Source organism: Pseudophryne corroboree, chromosome 2, assembly GCF_028390025.1.
Source record: "Pseudophryne corroboree isolate aPseCor3 chromosome 2, aPseCor3.hap2, whole genome shotgun sequence".
Lineage (NCBI taxonomy): Eukaryota > Metazoa > Chordata > Amphibia > Anura > Myobatrachidae > Pseudophryne > Pseudophryne corroboree.
The window spans coordinates 858752905-858771683 of record NC_086445.1 but is presented as its reverse complement, the minus strand read 5'-3'; the positions used below and the strand labels follow the sequence as shown (position 1 = coordinate 858771683).

At 43.9% G+C, this 18779-nt stretch overlaps 1 protein-coding gene and 1 pseudogene across 2 annotated transcripts in view; one reads left to right on the top strand and one right to left on the bottom strand.

The window, feature by feature from the left end:
* The window catches only part of LOC135049882 (uncharacterized), a 220811-nt gene that overhangs the window by 184152 nt on the left and 17880 nt on the right, over window positions 1–18779 (bottom strand). For both annotated transcript variants that reach the window (XM_063955840.1, XM_063955839.1), the window contains exons 3-6: window positions 17512–17654; window positions 12027–12144; window positions 8152–8280; window positions 7558–7781 (exon numbers count right to left, since the gene is read on the bottom strand). In XM_063955840.1, coding sequence (XP_063811910.1) covers window positions 7558–7781; window positions 8152–8280; window positions 12027–12144; window positions 17512–17654 — 614 coding nt within the window. The remainder of the gene's footprint in view (window positions 1–7557; window positions 7782–8151; window positions 8281–12026; window positions 12145–17511; window positions 17655–18779) is intronic.
* On the top strand, window positions 210–328 carry LOC135051818 (5S ribosomal RNA; annotated as a pseudogene).

Genomic DNA, 18779 nt, shown 5'->3' with positions numbered 1-18779 from the left:
CACTCCTGTATATAGTTATTGGTGATTTCTGCTTTCATCCTGTCCTTATTTCTGTGGACTCACATCTACGATCCGGAGTGCACAATACCACAGGCGTGGGATTTGATGCATTCAGCCTAACGTAGAAAGCAGATCCACACCTTTTGCGACAAACTGTCACATTCTCTTATATAGGTGCACTCTCATTGGTGTCCAACCCACCTACCTTTTTCTACTATCAAACCACACTGCCAGTGCCCGATCTCGTCCGATCTTGGAAGCTAAACAGTGTTGGGCTGGGTCAGTACTTGAGGAGGAGACTCACAAGGAATACCCAGTGTTGTAGAATAAGGAATCATTTCTAATGATGTGCGTCATATGACACCAACAGCAGTTTCACCACTAGCCTTTACTTTTCATTATCTTTATCCTGTAACTGCATACTATAATTAAATAAGACCGTTTGAGTCTTTCAAAATTATAAAACACCTGTGTATTTCTTGGTGACCGGCATGAACTGGTCAATGTCTCATGCATAATTATTTTGACCTGTTCAGTGCAAATATAATAATATATAATTGATCACATTGTGGTCTCATTAATACAGATTTTCTGTACTGGTCAGGCTGAAGTGGGTGTAGGACTTTGAAGTGTCTACAACCTTTCTTATCACATTCCGTGAGACAGGACCAGAACATTTCCACATTTTTCATTTATATTTTATCTTATCACTGACCTATCTTGGATCCTATGTCTTTCAATGGGTAATCATATGAATTTTATATAAATTTCATTAAAAGTTATGTTTTAACATTATTTGTTCATGACCAATTGAAATCTATTGAATTTTATTTCAACTAACTAAGAGTGCGCCCACACAAGAGCCTTCTTTTTTTCTCTCTTCTTTGACATATGCTCTACCTGGCTCTGGGCGCACCACCAAACTGGACTATGATTTAATGATTTACTATGCAAAAATCATAATTGTCCAAATTTTGGTCTCACTCAATTAGACTTTGACTCTTATGACCAGTGCCGGGTCGCCTCTCCTTTCTCATGTGTAGTTAAACAACAGCTGGAGTGTCAAGGTTAGCCATCACTGATTTAGGCTGAGCCATGCTATATGGAACTGTCATGCAAGCCTGGTGTTATTTGTTATAATTAGAGATGAGCGGGTTCGGTTCCCTGAGAACCGAACCCTACCGGACTTCACTACACGGGCCCAGATCCGAACCCTGCTTGGGTTTTCCCGCCTGACTCGGAAACTAGAACGAGGCAAAACGTCATCATCCTGCTGTCGGATTCTCGCGGGGTTTGGATTCCATATAAGGAGCCGTGTGTCACCGCCATTTTCACTCCGGCATTGGAGAGTGTAGCGAGAGGACGTGTCTCTGTCCTCAGTGTCTGTGGAGGAAAAGTGGGGTGGTGATTCCAGTGCTGTCTTGTTCTTCTCAGTCCAGTGTAGTGTTATGCTGCATCAGTCCTCTCACAGTGGTGGTGTCCTCTGCTGCCATTTGTCCAGTGTAGCTGTGTAAGTCCAGTCCAGTGGTGCTGTGTTGTGCTGCATTAGTCCAGTGGTGGTGTCTTGTGCTGCATCAGTCCAGTGGTGGTGTCCCTGTACTGCCATATAAGTCCAGTGGTACTGCCGTATAAGTCCAGGGGTACTGCCATATAAGTCCAGTGGTACTGCCATATAATTCCAGTGATACTGCCGTATATGTCCAGTGGTACTGCCGTATAAATCCAGTCCAGTGATACTGCTGTATATGTCCAGTGGTACTGCCATATATGTCCAGTGATACTGCCGTATATGTCCAGTGGTACTGCCGTATAAATCCAGTCCAGTGATACTGCCGTATATGTCCAGTGGCACTGGCGTATAAATCCAGTCCAGTGACACTGCCTTATAATTCCAGTGATACTGCCGTATAAATCCAGTCCAGTGGTACTGCCGTATAAGTCCAGTGATACTGCTGTATAAATCCAGTCCAGTGGTACTGCCATATAATTCCAGTGATACTGCCGTATATGTCCAGTAGTACTGCCGTATAAATCCAGTGGCACTGGCGTATAAATCCAGTCCAGTGATACTGCCGTATAAGTCCAGTAGTACTGCCGAATAAAATCCAGTGGCAATGGCGTATAAATCCAGTCCAGTGGTACTGCCATATAATTCCAGTGGTACTGCCGTATAATTCCAGTGGTACTGGCGTATAAGTCCAGTGATACTGCCGTATAATTCCAGTGGTACTGCCATATAAGTCCAGTGGTACTGTCCTGTGCTGTATATATTATTTACTCCATTTAAAGGGGTTATTAATATTTAATCCAAATCATTTTTAGAGGGTTTGCCCTGTGTAGTGTAGGGATATGCTGTCCTGTGCCGCATATTGTGTTATATAACTCCTGAAAAATAATGGAGAACAAAAATTTGACATAGACGATGAAATGCCAGCAACGTCGTCTGCCAAGGCCGATGCCCAATGTGATAGTAGAGGGCATTTAAAATCCAAAAAGCCAAAGTTCAGTAAAAAGACCCCCAAAAAATAAATTGAAATGGTCTGAGGAGAAACGTAAACTTGCCAATATGCCATTTATGACACAGAGTGGCAAGGAATGGCTAAGGCGCTGGCCTATGTTTATGACTAGTGGTTCAGCTTCACATGACGATGGAAGCCCTCATCCTCCCGCTAGAAAAATGATAAGAGTTAAGCTGGCAAAAACACAGCAAAGAAATGTGCGTTCTAAGATGGTATCACAAATCCCCAAGGATGGTCCAAGTGTGACGGCGGTTGCGATGCCTGACCTTTCCAACACTGGACGGGAAGAGGTGGCTCCTTCCACCTTTTCGCACGCCCTCTACAAGTGCCGGAAGTAGTACCCACAGTCCAGTTTCTAATATTCAAATTGAAGATGTCACTGTTGAAGTACACCAGGATGAGGATATGGGTGTTTCTGGCGCTGAGGAGAAAGTTGATGATGAGGATTCTGATGGTGATGTGGGATGAATAAGCCCATTGTGATGCCTGGGCAAAATACAAAAAAAGCTACCTCTTCGGTGTGGAATTATTTCTCCACAAATTTGGACAACAGGTGTCAAGCCATGTGTTGCCTCTGTCAATCTGTAATAAGTAGGGCTAAGGACGTTAACCACCTAGGAACATTCTCCCTTATACGTCACCTGCAGTGCATTCATCAGAAGTCAGTGTCAAGTTGTGAAACTTTGGGCAAGAGCGTAAGCAGTCCACTGACACCTAAATCCCTTGTTCCTCTTGTACCCAAGCTCCTGCAAGCCACACCACCAACTCCCCCTCGATGTCAACTTCCTCCTCAGTCAGGAACATCATTAGTCCTGCAGGCCATGTCACTGGCAAGACTAAGGAGACTAAGGAGTCCTCTCCTAACCGGGATTCCTCTGGAGGATCCTTGAGTGGTACGCCTACTAATGCTGCTGATGTTGTTGCTGCTGGGAAGACCACTTGTACTACTTCAAGTAAGCAATTGACTGTTTGGGGCCTAGTTTTTTTAAGTGCCATCCTGTCTGACACTGCAGTGCCACTCCTAGATGGGCCAGGTGTTTGTGCCGCACACTTGTGTCGCTTAGCTTAGTCATACATCAACCTCTGTGCAACCTTTTGGCCTAAAAACAATATTGTGAGGTGCAGGGCTTAAAGTGGTCCAGGAGAGGTGGTGGAACTCATTTCCTGTGCAACCTACCCCCATCCCCCCCACACACACACACACACACACACACACACCTCCCACAGGGCCACTGTAAATTTGTGCATTACCTCCCATACTTTATAAAGAGATAATGGTCTCACAAGGAAGGGGTGTGGTCACATAGTAATACCCCCAATTTAAATTACACCACACAGTAGGACAACCTTATTCCCATTACACTGCATGTAGTGCCCTTTATTCATATTACACCACATAGTAGTGTTCCTTATTCACGTTATAACACACAGCAGTACCCCTTATTCACATTACGTCACTCAGTACTGCACTTTATTTACATTATGCTACACAGTGGTACCGCTTATACACGTTATGGAATTACTGTGCAAGGCCGTGGAGGAGAACACTAGTTCCACCTCATCATCCCCCCCTCCCCCCCCCACACACACAGTTTAACCCCTGGTGAAGTGTGAGGTATTCAGAATAGACTGGAAATTAGTTGAAATTAATGTTATTGAGGTTAATAATACCGTAGGATCAAAATTACCCCCAAATTCTGTGATTTTAGCTGTTTTTGTGTTTTTTAAAAAATCATCCAGATCCAAAACCAAAACACGAAAGGGTGGTTTTGGCAAAACCAATCCAGATCCAAAACACGAGCATGGAACCAGAACCAAATCCAAAGTACAAACACGACAAGTGCCTGTCGCACATCTCTAGTTATCTAAATAACTGCATATATAAGAAGTGCAGTGTAAGGATTTGCAGTAAACTGCTAAATTATTTTTATTAAAAAACGTTGAGGTGCTTTGAGAGTTGCGTTTGGGAACCTCTGTTAGAATACAATTGTCTGGGACTGTTGTCTTTTAATGGAATACATTTAAGTTTGCTCTGCTTTTTCACATAACACACATTAAACCTCTGCATTCTAATCAGTGAGCTCGCACCTGTCGCTTCTACTTCTTACTTGTTTTTTAATCGATTTTGGGGCAAATTTAGTAAGGATTGCAAAAATCACAAATTAGCAAAAATTGCGAGCAAAAGCAAAATTGCTAAAGCACGCCCAAAAGGAAAAACTGCAACACTAATTTAATTTAACAAAAAAAAGGTGGCCTTGTAAAATGTGCAAATATTGCGAAAACCATCCTAATAATCGCAATTTTTGCGTACATATTACAAATGTACGCAATTTTTGTGTACATGTTTCTGATGTTGCATTTTTTGCTAACAACAGTGTTTTTCCCTTAAAAATTGCACAACCTACTTTCCTGCACCCAAATTAAAGAAACTACTCAACAATTGTAAATCAATTCAATCATCACTTAATTGGTCAAATGATCTTGTGGTAATTTAGCAATTATTATCTTAAAGACACCATAGTGTTTTTCTTCAAACATTGACTAATGCCCATAACTGTGTTCAAATACTGTATATTCAACTAGAGAGAGTGTGAATTCTAGCCTCTAAACTCTATACAACAGCAATTATTGGTATATGGTTTAACAAACACACTTTTTTTTGGAGTCAAAATATTTTAATTCGGAAACAACAGTAAAATGTTTATTAAAAAAAATAGTGTTTTTTTGATTGTGAAGTGATCAAACATTACATATTATTGTTTCTGTGCTTTTATTTACATACCTTACTTTAAGGAATTATGTGTAAATATTTGTTTCAATAAGTATACAAATGGAGCAGAATTTGCAAAACTTGAAAATAAAAAGATGGTGTTGCTGTTCTTCAACATATGTTTATGTGTGTAGCGCACAAATAAAATAAAAAATAAAAATGTATGTGGGTATGTTGTGTTTAACAAAAAAATGTTGGTTGTTAAAAAAAAAAATGTTAGGAGGCTAAATGTCATTCAGCAGATACTACTAAGCAAAATGCTTGTAAAGGTTATTTTACATTTGCTTCTATCAAATAGTGTGGTTGTCAAACCTCGATTGTTGGTAAGTGTTAAACAATACCTTACATCAGGCATGTCCAAACTGCGGCCCTCCAGCTGTTGAGAAACTACACATCCCAGCATGCCCTGATCCAGCTTTAGCATTCACTGACAGCAAAACTGTGTCAGGGCATGCTGGGATATGTAGTTTCACAACAGCTGGAGGGCTGCAGTTTGGACATGCCTGCCTTACATGTTTCTAAGTTCCAATACAGCTGAATGAAGTGATTTGTGGTCTGAGGTGTGAGATGTTTCAGCTGGGTGTAATGAAGCAATGATTGCAGTATACATGCAGTCTACAACTGAGGTCAGCTTGTGCAATTTTTAAGGTAGAGCTGTAGTCACTCAGAACTGCACATCAGAAATGTGCGATCTGTTGTAAACATAGCGAATGCACCGCCCACCGACCATCAGCATACGCCCACAACACGCCCCGCAACACGCCCCTGATCGTAGTTTTTGCGAGTCCAGCCCTTTAGTACGCCCCCTACATGCCTACTTTTCGTAGGTCATACGCAGTTTTTGCTAAGTCTCAGAAATTGTTTTTTTTTCTCAGTTTTTGCTATTTAAGTTGCAGAATTTGCGTTTTTAAGCTTTTTTTGCTAATTTTGCTGATTTGCGATCCATGCTGAATTAAGCCCTTTATCTGATCTGGGTAAAGGCAAATGCAAATGGTAAGTTACAAAGCAAGTCTACACCTCCCACATACTGCAGTCTTCTCAAATCCAGATACTGTATGATACAGGCATACCTCCCAACTGTCACGATTTTCGTGGGACAGTCACGTTTTTTTGGGTCTGTCCCACTGTCCCTCCTGCGAGCCGCAGTTGGGAGGCTCCCTAGCACTCGCTGCTTTGCTCAGTTCAGAGATTCCAGTGAGGTAGAGGGACTGGGGGCATGGCCAGCAGCTCACAGCGCTGGCCATGCCCCCACTGTGATGAAAATTGGAGGCGTGGCTTGCGATTGCGTCATCCACGTGAGGCCACCCCCCCTGCTCAATAGACCATGCCCCCTTTTTTGGTGTGTCCCTCCTTCAGGAAAGCAAATGTTGGGAGGTATATAAAGGTGATATAAGGGACTTAATTTAAGTCATAAGAAATTATTACACTTCAGTGCTAAACGACAACCCTTATCATAGATATAGCTCATTAACACAAAGTGAAAATCATGACATTTGCCATGTCATTCACACACTTGTATTTTCTTATTGCCATATATTATCAAATGTCGCATAGAACAATTAAGTATGGGCAAGAGGCAACACAACAACACCCGTTTCAAGTAATATACCACACTTGGGAGTAGAATGAGAACCAGTAATGTACAAGAATGAGAAACTCACAAACAACATGAAAATGGTACCCAGAAAATGGAGACCCAATTACAAATGTTCTTTTTCTCTCTTATCAATACATTATTATAACTGGAATACATATGTATTCCCGTCGGACGGAATGCCGGCTGTCAGTATCCCGACATCGGCATCTCGCCCGCCAGAATGCCGGCAGCATGGCGAGCGATACAAGTCCCCTTGCGGGCTCGCTGCCAGGCTGTGTGCTTGGTAGCTTGCATGGACAAAACATTAGACAGCAGCTACAGTCTGGTCACTGATAGTGGACTTATGGACAAACTGATAGTGACCTAATTTTAGGGTGGCCAAATAAAGGAAACATAAACTCTGGAGAATGTATTCCCTCTTGCTCTTTTTGGCCAACATTGCCACTCTTTTGCCTTTAAATGCAGTCCAGTCATATAATATTATTCCTTCTAATCAGATATACTAATTTACTGAGTTTTGCATCTCACTTTCTCCAAGACACTCATCCAAGAGTAATTTATGGGACAGTCATTATTGAATATTTTGGAGCTACATAGTTAAAGATAAATACTAAGTAATATGTTTGTGGAACATTTGAAACAGAAGGAATAAACCTGGAATTTGCATTTACCTTGTTAGGATGACTCTTACACATAATGGATGGCCGCGAGTCCATGAAAGTGATATACTCTTCAACCAACAGAGTAGACATTGATTCCAGTGAGGTGCTTGGTTTAGATGCGTCATAGACACTCTGTACAAGAGGCACAAGTAAAAGATAGTCTTCTTCAAAAAGGCTGACCTTGCTTTGCTTATGATAATAAGACATCACGTTCCGCATACACCTTCCAACACCTAAAAATACAGCAACACGCAAACATGTGGAGTGAATACAGTATGTGCTCCCAATGGCAGAGAGTTATAACAAGCCTAAGAGAGCAGGCACTTTTATGTGTTGGTAGTCGCTGTATGTAGTAAGCTTGCTGGGACAATAACTAACCACCAAGATCAGATATGACCTCAACAGTTTTGAAAGACACAACAACAATGAAATTAAAGGAAAAATATACGCAGTGATGGGTGTACAGTATATAATTACATCTACTGTATTTAGGACATAAGTAGGCTATACCACAATGTTTTTAGAATACTTCATATAGCAGTAAATTAATTGAATTTATATGCAAGAGTCACTTCCATTCACATAACCCCATGCAATACTTACTCTTGTTATCTTTCAGGTGCTGCAATGTTTGTTCCTTAGTGAGTAGAGCCTCGCAGTGCAGGCCTATCTCCCTGTCTAGCACAGACCGGACTTTGTTCCTGGACACTTGTGTCAAATATTCCATCCGGACTGGAACAACAGCAGAGTTAGTAATATGTCAAATGGATTGCTAGATATTTGCTTGACCATTACATTTGAATAGTATGTGGGATCAGATATCCCTACTGTAAACTATAAGTAGGGGTGTGATACACCTTACTGGTGGACAGGATGTCGGCAGTCACATCACCAACATCGGCATCCCAACAATGAGAATGCCGACAGAGGACAAGGTAATTACTCCTCCCCTGTCCCCTACCCTAACCCTAACTTGCCTGGGGTGGCGAGTAGAGCTAGGATGTGGAAGGGGGGGGATTGCGGCTAGGGATAAAACCAACAGTTAATGTTGGGTACAGTATGCTAGGAGCACGGACAAAACATCAGACAGCAGGGGTGGCTGCTAGGGCTAAGACCCAGGGGGGGGTGGCTAGGGCTAACCCTCCCCCCTCCTTTAGTGCCTAACACTATCCCCCCCAGGCCCTAACAGTGACCCTGATACTTACCTTCTGGATGTTGGCGGTAGGTGTTCTGGCGCTGGGATTCCGAGTGGTGTCGGGATTCCAGCGTCAGTCTCATGAGCGCCAGCAAACTGACTGCCGGGATGCTAACCACATCCCATAAGTACAATAGGCCTATATTATTAGTCTCCTATGCGTTTTCTCACCATATCAAATGATCTGTAATGCGGGATGCCGGCTGAACTCAGACATTTTTTTTTAAAGCGCCAATCACTTAAAAGGCAAACCATGCCTTGTAAGTGATTGCCCCTTTAAAAAAACATCCAAGTTCGGCCGGCATCCCGCACAGCCGCCAGACTCGAGCGGCATTGCATCCTGCCGCATACGTTTTTAGGATGTGTGCTTTAATACAGGTCATGCATCTCCAAGATTACTTTTAATATTTGTAATAACTTACAGTTGGTATAAATTATCTATTTTAAACACGTTATATCCTACAAGCTACCGACTGAAACTGTTCACCCAGCTGTTCGAATCGTAACCATTATTTACTAGTTTCAATTATGTGTATAGTTTAGATTGCTGAAAGCCTTTACAGTTGGTATGAGTTGCAGCATACTGTGCTATTTGTTCATAAATAAGCCCCAACCTCATGTTTGGGGCTGGGCTTTCAATATGTGATAAGTGTACTGAAAGCAGTGGTGGGCAACACCCAGCCCAGACAGATTTCATCTGCAGGCCCCAACTCTGCGCTCCAGATCGGACTTAGGCTCTCATTTAGGTTGGATTGTAGAATAGATCTTTGAAAATCACAAACTGGCAATTTTCGTAGATCTGCGGATGCGCTGCGGGCGCAGTGCGTGGCCATTCGCATTACGGTCACATTCTGAAAGTATGCGACCATAACATGATTGTGTGGACCATCGCGGCGGAGTTGTCTGGCCAACGCAAGTGTCGCCGTACCATTTTCGGGGTGACTGCATGACGTCACACGCAGCCGCTCCAATGGAGTAAATGGTGGCAGTGCGGCTGCATATGCAGGATGCAGGGGGGCAATCTCAAACCCCAGAACAGTGGTGCAATCGCAAATACATTGCGATCGCAACGCTGGGCAGAACTTGGCATGCTGGACGGCCTTACCCTGTGCTAGCTGGCCAGCAGCATGCAATCTTCAGCAGCAGCAGACTATGCTTTCTAATACCTGAGAGGTGATGGTTTCCATGTAAGATGACATTCTCTGCAAATCGCGCAACAAATCAGAAGAGGAGAAGGAGGAGAGAATACATTCCATTCTGTGCCGGAGCGGAAGGGGAAGTTGATGGCTTTAAATCATCGGTAAAAAAACATTTATGGTTTAGTCGTCTATGACTGAGTGCTGTGCATTCACAGACCTCGACCATTAGACTACCGCCAATGATGTCCCCCCTTCCCACTCAACATCGGATGCAAACCATTGATGGTCGATAGCCATCCCTACATAAAACATTCTAAAGAGGACAAGTGCAGATCAAATCTACTTATTTTATGGAATGTACTAGAGAAATGAAAGCCAGAAGCTGATTAGTTGCTATGGGCAATTTCTCCACTTGTCACCTTTAAAAGGTTTGATATATCTCCCCTTTGTGTTTTCCTTCCTTCCTTTGTGACCTCTGGTTGTTAAGGTAAGTATTTTACTCAGGGAAGAATGTGGGACATTTCTGAAAAGAATATGGAGGAATTGTCAGGGGCACATGGAGGAGGTATTAGGGGCATATGGAGGAAGTGTCAGTGGCATATGGATGAGGTATTAGGGGCATATGGAGGAGGTGTCAGGATCATATGGATGAGGTGTCCGTGGCATATTGAGGAGGTATTGGAGGCATACGGGGAAGTGTCAGAGGCATGTGGCATCAAGATGGGGGAAGTGGCTACAAAATACTTGGCTCTACCATGAAAAAGAAGGCTGGAGGGCTAGTGTCATGCATTACAGCCTTTCAACAGCTAAAGTAACTGGTAATATAACAGAGCCCAATACCTTGATGTGAGGTATATAGCATGGTCACATACAATGTTAATCATCTTAGTGAAGATGAAGTTCAGTAAATTATGCAATAATACAGAATTGTACTCAACAATGTCTTATGTTTTCCCTAATCTGATGTGTTCCCCCATGGCTCCAGTGGACCAGCGATGTACTCCTCCCTCCCACTTTCATTTCTATCTTTCAAATAAACAGTGATACTGTCAATGCCCGCCTTCCATCACTGCTGTGGAGGCAACTGTTACAGGGCTGGAGGTGAGATGCTCCTGGCAATCAATGCCTGACTACCCTATTGTGGAGCCTGCTCTGCTCTTGTGAGCATGCATGGGGGCCAGCACGTGCACAGTGAAGTCTCTTTTCACAGAAGAAGAGCACAGACTCTGAGATGATGTACGGCATCGGTGACCAAATTTTGCTATGAACCTGAACACGCTGTATTCGGCCTACAACGCCGTAGTGTGTTTAAAAGATGTCCTGTATAGCAGGAAAGAGAGGTATGTATGTAGGTGGTCATTCCGAGTTGATCGCTCGCTAGCAGTTTTTAGCAGCCGTGCAAACGCTATGCCGCCGCCCACTGGGAGTGTATTTTTGCTTAGCAGAAGTGCGACCGCTATGCCGCCGCCCACTGGGAGTGTATTTTTACTTAGCAGAAGTGCGAACGCAGAGCGGCTACAAAAAAATTTTGTGCACTTTCAGAGTAGCTCAAAACCTACGCAGCGCTTGCGATCACTTCAGACCATTCAGTTCATGATTTGACGTCACAAACGCGCCCTGCGTTCGGCCAGCCATGCCTGCCTTTTTCCTTGCACGCCTGCGATTTCACGAACACTCCCTGAAAACGGTCAGTTGACACCCAGAAACGCCCTCTTCCTGTCAATCACTCTGCGGCTGCCAGTCCGACTGAAAAGCATCGCTAGACCCTGTGTAAAACTACATAGTTCGTTGCAATAATACGCCGCGCGTGCACATTGCGCCGCATACGCATGCGCAGAAGTGCCGTTTTTTTGCCCCATCGCTGCACAGCGAACGAATGCAGTTAGCAAACAACTCTTAATGACCCCCATAGAGTCAGGATGCATTTTAGGATTAGTAGAATTCTGGATTATTCACAATTTATTGAATCACTTATTGATCTCCACCCAAAACGGAATTTGTACCTCTTGTACCAAGATGCATCTCTACATTACATTAAAATTATGTTTTAATGTAATAAACATTTTATTTTAAAAATGTTTTCTAGGCATCTGCTTATTGGTTTGTGAACAAATAATATAATAATTAACATTTTTCAACTTTACCTTTTATGTTGGATAGTTGCAATTTCCAAGTTAATGTTCTCAAAACCAGAGGTATAGGGTGATTGAAAATGGCACGCAGCTTTACCTTCATGCTCGGCCTATTTTCCAGAATATTGATCTACAGAGGATACACATATGTCAATGTCTTGTATCCAGAAGCAATCTGCAATGTTATAATATATAATATATGAGAGGATCTGTCTGGTACGCAGTGTGAAAGACGTTATTTCTCATACTTACCTAACATTCATGTGATATTCAAATAATACCAAGATTCTTAACTCAGTTGTTACAGAATACATGGGAATTTTGGAAGCAAATACACTTATTATTAATAATAATAATAATAATAATAATAATAATAATATATTTTATATTATTTATTATTACATTTTATTTATTTATTTATATATCAACATATTAGGGGTCATTCAGATGTGGTTGGAGTTGCTATCACTGCTGCTTCCAGCAGCAGTGATAGCGCTGTATGGTGATGCAGCAGGAGGCGTTTATGACAAACAGATGCCTCCCGCTGCAGTAGTGTTCTGACCTGCGTCCTAAGACACAACATCGGACCCCTCTCCCACATCGGGAGACTTACTGCACCTGAGTCCACAGAAGCCGGCCATCGCAGAGGCTAGGAAATCTATGACAGAGATTCCTGACCTCGTACCACCCTCTAAACGGCAGCGACACACCTCCGTTTTCACAAACGGAGCCTGTCGCCACACTCTCCCTGCCCCCCAGATGGCAACAGACAGACAATCACTATATGTCATAGGATTCATTTGCGCTCGTGCAGAACAAGTCCTGTGCATGTGCAAAGTACAGCAAATCAGTACTTTGCAATGATGAGCGCAGGTGCAAACACACCTGAATGACCCCCATTCTGCTGTGCTCTACAGTGGAGAGATAACACAAACACTGATTACAGAAGTATATAATATGAGACAAACAAAGTGGAGGTCTCTATACAAGTTTCAATCTAATCTATAGATGGAGCCAAATCGTGGGTCCGTCTGCGACCAGGTGTGCCCCGCTGGGAACGAATGGGATGCGTGTGTGTTGTAGACGCACATGCGCCCCATTCACTTGGAATGGGAGCGTCTGTGTACGCTCTGCGGTGGGCCGAGGCGCAGGCACGCCTAGGCATGCCGCTTGCCCCCGCCTGCGATGTAGCGAGCGTGGCTCCATCTGTAATATGAGTTTGTAGCATATGTAAATATATTTGAAGCCTTCCATTTATTTATGTTCGTAGGTCTTTACTTATAATTTACCATGTGGAATGGCCAATTAATAAAATAACTACTGTCAGGGTAAGTACAGTCCCATATAACAAAGTACATTTTCTGTATATTGATTTCACTTTTACAAAGATTGATTTTGTATCATGGCATGTGTGTATACTAAGATTCAATTGTCACGGGTTTTGGCACAAGGATTGATGAACTATGCTTCTGCCGGCACATAGAAACTATAGCAATTAGTGGAGGTGATTGTGCTGGAGCAGTTGTTTAGTGAGTGAAGAAATTGACCTGGTGGAGAATGCTTAGACAGCTGAAAAGGACATTGGACCACCGCCATCGATGGGAGATCCTCAGTTCTGATCCTGACAGAAAAGCAGAAGTGGTAACTGTGGCCTGGAAGCAGACACCTAATTTGATGAATGTATCAATTATGAGCCAGGTAAGTCAAGTTAGGTCCTTTTCGATGCTAAACCAATCAAACCTGATCCTGTTGCATGACATTACTGAGCTAGATGTGTCTATGGGTGGGCATATTGAGGCTGATTGCCCTTAGATTACCTTTTCTGAAGTCTTCATTATTGTGATTATTATCTCACCAATGAGCACTGGTTTGCATTGAATAAAAATGTGGTCAGAGACATGATGGACTTCGGCTCTGGAAATACTTTGGTTAATCACTTGCCTGTTATGGCTGCATAATTTGCGACTATGTTACAAACTGTCAAATCAGTCCCGTTACCTTTATCTCCTCAAGGTCCAGTGATATACAGGTGAGCACTCCAGTTCACAATTTACACTCTGGTACCCAAATAAATTGTACTTTATTGGATAAACATCAATTTATGTCAAACTTCAAAATAACTGTAAATTTCCATGTAACAATTGTATAAAGTTAAACCATGAACATGAAGATTCCATAAAATCAACATAAAATGCCTTCCCTACGCATGAGCTGTCTATTCGGGGCTACCACTCCGCAAGGATTTAATACTAGAGTGTATCTGACTATCTATGCGTAGTGCTATATTAGTTAATAGCAATGAAAATTTAATTTAAATTACAGTAAAATTCTGACTTAGTGCAATACTTCACCACATATTTAGTACGAACTAAACTAGCCCATTACAATTAAACCCAAAATCCCTAGAGCACGTGCTCGGCTACCAAAATCCTAATGAGAGCTCTCACATGGTTCGTTGCCCGGGATAATTAGAACACGAAATTACTATACTTGTTCCCAGTGTATCTCCTCTGGTAATGTAGTCTATTCTACGAGCTAATGCTGCTCCTGAGGGAGAACTACTCTGTTCCAGTATAACTGACGACTTGTCCTGGTCCCTGGACTGCAATTTAGCTGACACCTAAGTTCACAAGCCTTGGAACTGTTACTCTGTATTACTTGTTTTCAGTCATTCTCTTATCCTGCCACTAAGTAGCACTGTACTAGCTGTGCCGGCAAGGAGGCTGATCTCCAACGTAATAATAGTCTAAGCCCTATTTCCAATTCTCGGCTGTGTTGAGATTATACAAATCGGCTTAATAAACTCTCTGTCTTTACAGTTGGAGTTGGAGTTATAACTCTCCTCAGGGAGATACGCTTAGACGTCAATAAGAGACTCGACAGTGGCTATACTGCTTGAATACATGTGCAGACTAGAGTTAATGTAGTGTGCCAGGCGTAATGATGCCAGACTGTTTAGGATGCTGCTATTACTAACCTCCTCCTGTGTTGCTGTCTGCACAGCCACACTCTTTGTGTATTTCGTTTAGTGCTGCTTTTACAGGGGAGATGCTTTATTGCTGAAGGGAGGGCATCCACTTAGTGTCAATCAATAGGACAGACCCGCCTCCTTGCAGCCCCTGGACGTAACAGTGATCAATGTCTCCTCCTCCGGTCCGCCTCTTAGCTGCCGAGAAGCCGTACCTACAGATGCCGAGCGCAGGATCCCTTTTTCTTACCGGGAGGTATCTATATACATGTACCACCTCCTTCCCACCTCGACTCTCAGCGGGGATCTGTGTACCGTCACGGCCCTCCAGTCAGTCACGGTGGGCTCCGCCTCTCCCGGCCCGCCTCCTGGTGTGGCCGAACGACGAAAACCGCGACTCTCCTCACAGCCTCTGCTCTCCCCTGGACACTCTGCCGGTGAGACGCTGGAGTTTCTCATCGAAGACGGGGTCAGTGTTTTGTGTACCGCAGACTGCGATCACTCAGGTCCGGGAGCGCACACACCTCCGTCCGTCTCTCTCCTCACGCAGCTCTCTCTCCAAGCTTCTCCTCTCTAACGGTTGGTCCGCGCTCTCCTCGCTTCTTTCTTCACAAGCCCGGTGTCTGTGTCCCCTGTGCACCGGCGCGCGGCAGTCCCAGAACTTTCTGTTCACGTGCTGGCTACAGGGAGGGTGACAGCCTTCAGTTGTCCATTGTCCACCAATGTTAAATGCAGCCACAGTATAATGATGGCGGCATTTCACTGCCAGCAATAATACCTACATAAATATACATATAGGGGCACCTATATTGTCTTAGTGAGGGTGTCACAACTACATCAGGCAGTGCGTTATCTTACCTGGTCGCAAACAATGCGACCAGTAAGAAACACAGAGTGAGCGGCTGCTGGAAGCTATTCTTCTAGCAGCTGCCAATCACAGAGGGATCTCCTGGCCGCTCTGCATTCCTGCACTCTACCCCAGTCCCCACCCAGTGCCTGCAGACACGAACAGCTGCCCAGAAAATGTAAGTTCATCCCTCCCCTAGGGCCATCATAACGTATGGGCACACTGGTCAGCTGCCAAGGGCCCCATGATTCTAGGGGTCATTGAGCAGGGCAAGCTGAGTCAGGGGCATCTGCCCCACCCCCTCCCCGGGCTGGTGTCTCTGAAGCTACTTGGAGGTCACGTACAGAATGCTTCCCAGCAGATCTTATTTACACACAATCAAAGCGACCAGGCAGCATTTTATTTCTGCCTCCCAGCCTGCAGTCAGACAGTGAATGGCTCCAGCAAGTTTACTGGCGGATGGCTGGAGTTATCCACCAACCAGAGTGCAGACAGCCAATCACTGTATGGAGGAATGTGGACAGACGGCGCAGGATGGCAGGAGAGGCAATTTATGATTATATTTATTTATTCCCGTGAATAAGTGGTTAAGGACCCCAGTGCATTACTTTGCCCAGGGCCATCAATGCTGCTGGGATGGCTCTGCCACCCTCAGTCCTCCAGTGAGTGCCTGGTGGCTGTAGCCTCTGGGGAAATCAAAGTTGCAATGTTCCCGATTGTCCGATAGAGACTGTCGCAATGTTCCAATGTTTGTTTAAAAATCATTTTGGATAAACTTTGCATATATGTTCTTGACCTAATTCAATCATAAAAAAAACAGACAATTTTGAGCGTTTTTTTGGAGAGAAAAAAAATTGCTAGTTACGTAGCTAAGAGGGGTCTGCTCACCAGCCTCGTAACAGGGCACCAGTGCACCCTGTCCAGGGGGGCACACACCTCACCTATATGTTCTACTTACCGCTCCAGAGTCCTGCGACAGCGGCCCTGCTGTGCAGGCACAAATCATTTGGAGAATGCCCGCCGCTGCAATTTCCAAGTGATTTGCGCATGCGCCCTGGAGGTGTACCCATGAGCAAGGCACAGGCGCAATGTTCCCAGAAACCTGTGCATGCGCAGTAGACTCTGGCATTATTGGCATTATGCCAGAGTCTACTGCTGCCGGAGAGAAGGGGGCCCGTGATGGAGGCTGCATGTCCCCATCTCTCTTAAAACGCCCCTGCTCTGAATGGCACCCATATCATCATAAACCTGCACTCCAGAGGGAGGGTGGGCAGGAATGCCTTCACCGGGTAACTAGTGTGCTACTTGGAGTTTGAGGTGGGAACAGCATCAGATCTTATATTTTAGTTGGTATCTCTTTCTCCCAGGAAGTCCATTAATCCCTGATTATTTTGCTATAAAGTAGTCATTTGAGATACCTGGTTATTAGGTAGTGGCCCCTTCCCTTTCTGGTTAATTCAAGGCCTGGTAATTGTGTTGCAAGTGTCTGTGTTGGAGGAAGGACTTGTACATGTTAAACCTGTGTATTATGCTGCTGCTATAACAATGCTATGTTACTGCTGGAGCACTACTGTGCTGCTGTAAACATCAAAGAAAATACAAGACTGTGTTAAGACTCTACTTGATATTACCCGCTACACTACTAATGAAATTTAGTGCCCAAGAGAAAAATCGCCACTCACAACTCCATCCTGTATATGTGAAGCCACCATATCTGACTGATCCCTTAGGATGTTACCATCTTGCTGTTTCTGAGCAACATAGCTGTGTATATTTTGTTCCAAACAGGAGCTGATGCTAGAAGTTAGTTGATTGTAGATGGTACCTGGAAGGGAAAATATTTATTATCATTCATTTAGATAACATCATAATATTGTATAGCAGTTGACAATTGGGAACATCCTATCCATCACTACCTATTATGCAGCCTAGAATAGTACTTACACATGATATATACCATAGCATGCCCAATTTGACATAGTAACAGAAAGGAGGCGTAATCTTTTGGAGAAGTGAATATGGTCTTGTTCAAATTGATTTGGATGTATTGGGCCTGTAGCATATTTTGCTACTCTGGGGTTAATTTAATTTGCCAACAGTTGAATAGCGCCAGGAATTAGCTCCCGTCACTATTCAATTCTGCTCATGTTAAGTCGGTGAATGCCCGTTCTCCCAGACTTAACAGGTTGATTTGTCGGGAGAATGGACATTCTCTGACTTTACTGCCCGGCGCGATGCTGATTCCCGACAGAATCAGCCTCGCGCTGGCTGCGCGCCAGCACTTTTGTCAGATTTCTGCTTGCGCCCCCAGGGGGTGTGAGAGAAAATCCCGACAATTAAGTGTCACATGGAGCTGTATTGAATAGCGCCGGAAGCTAATTCCCGGCGCTATTCAACTGTCAGCAAATTTAATTGACCCCTCTATGTCTGAGGCTTCACCAAAGCAGATCCTGATACAGTTATGCTGGAAGTATAGTATAAAGTGAATAATTACAAGATTTTGAGGGTATGATAGACATTATTCTGGAATAAAGTAAGTAAATGGGATGCCGTTACATTGCCGGCAGTGGGGATCTCGGTGGTCAGAATACCAACACCAGAATCCCAACAGCTGACAAGACCGACAGCCGGAATACCGGCGCACAGGGGCTATTCCCATTCATGGGTGTCCCAGCTTGGCGAGCGTATCGAACCGCAAGGAGTCTCTTTGCGCTCGTCCCGCTGACAGCATACTGACGGCCGGGGTGCAGTTATCAGTATACTGATGGCCAGCATCTCGACCGTTGGTAAATCATAGTGAACCCAAGTAAGCTAGTAATTAAACCATATAATAACAGGTAATTTTCCTTAAAACATTTATGTACGTATAATGTAGAGTACAGTCTACAGAAGATGGTATCTGAATCACAGCAGTCACTATCCTGATGGTCAGAATGTTGACAGTGGTGTG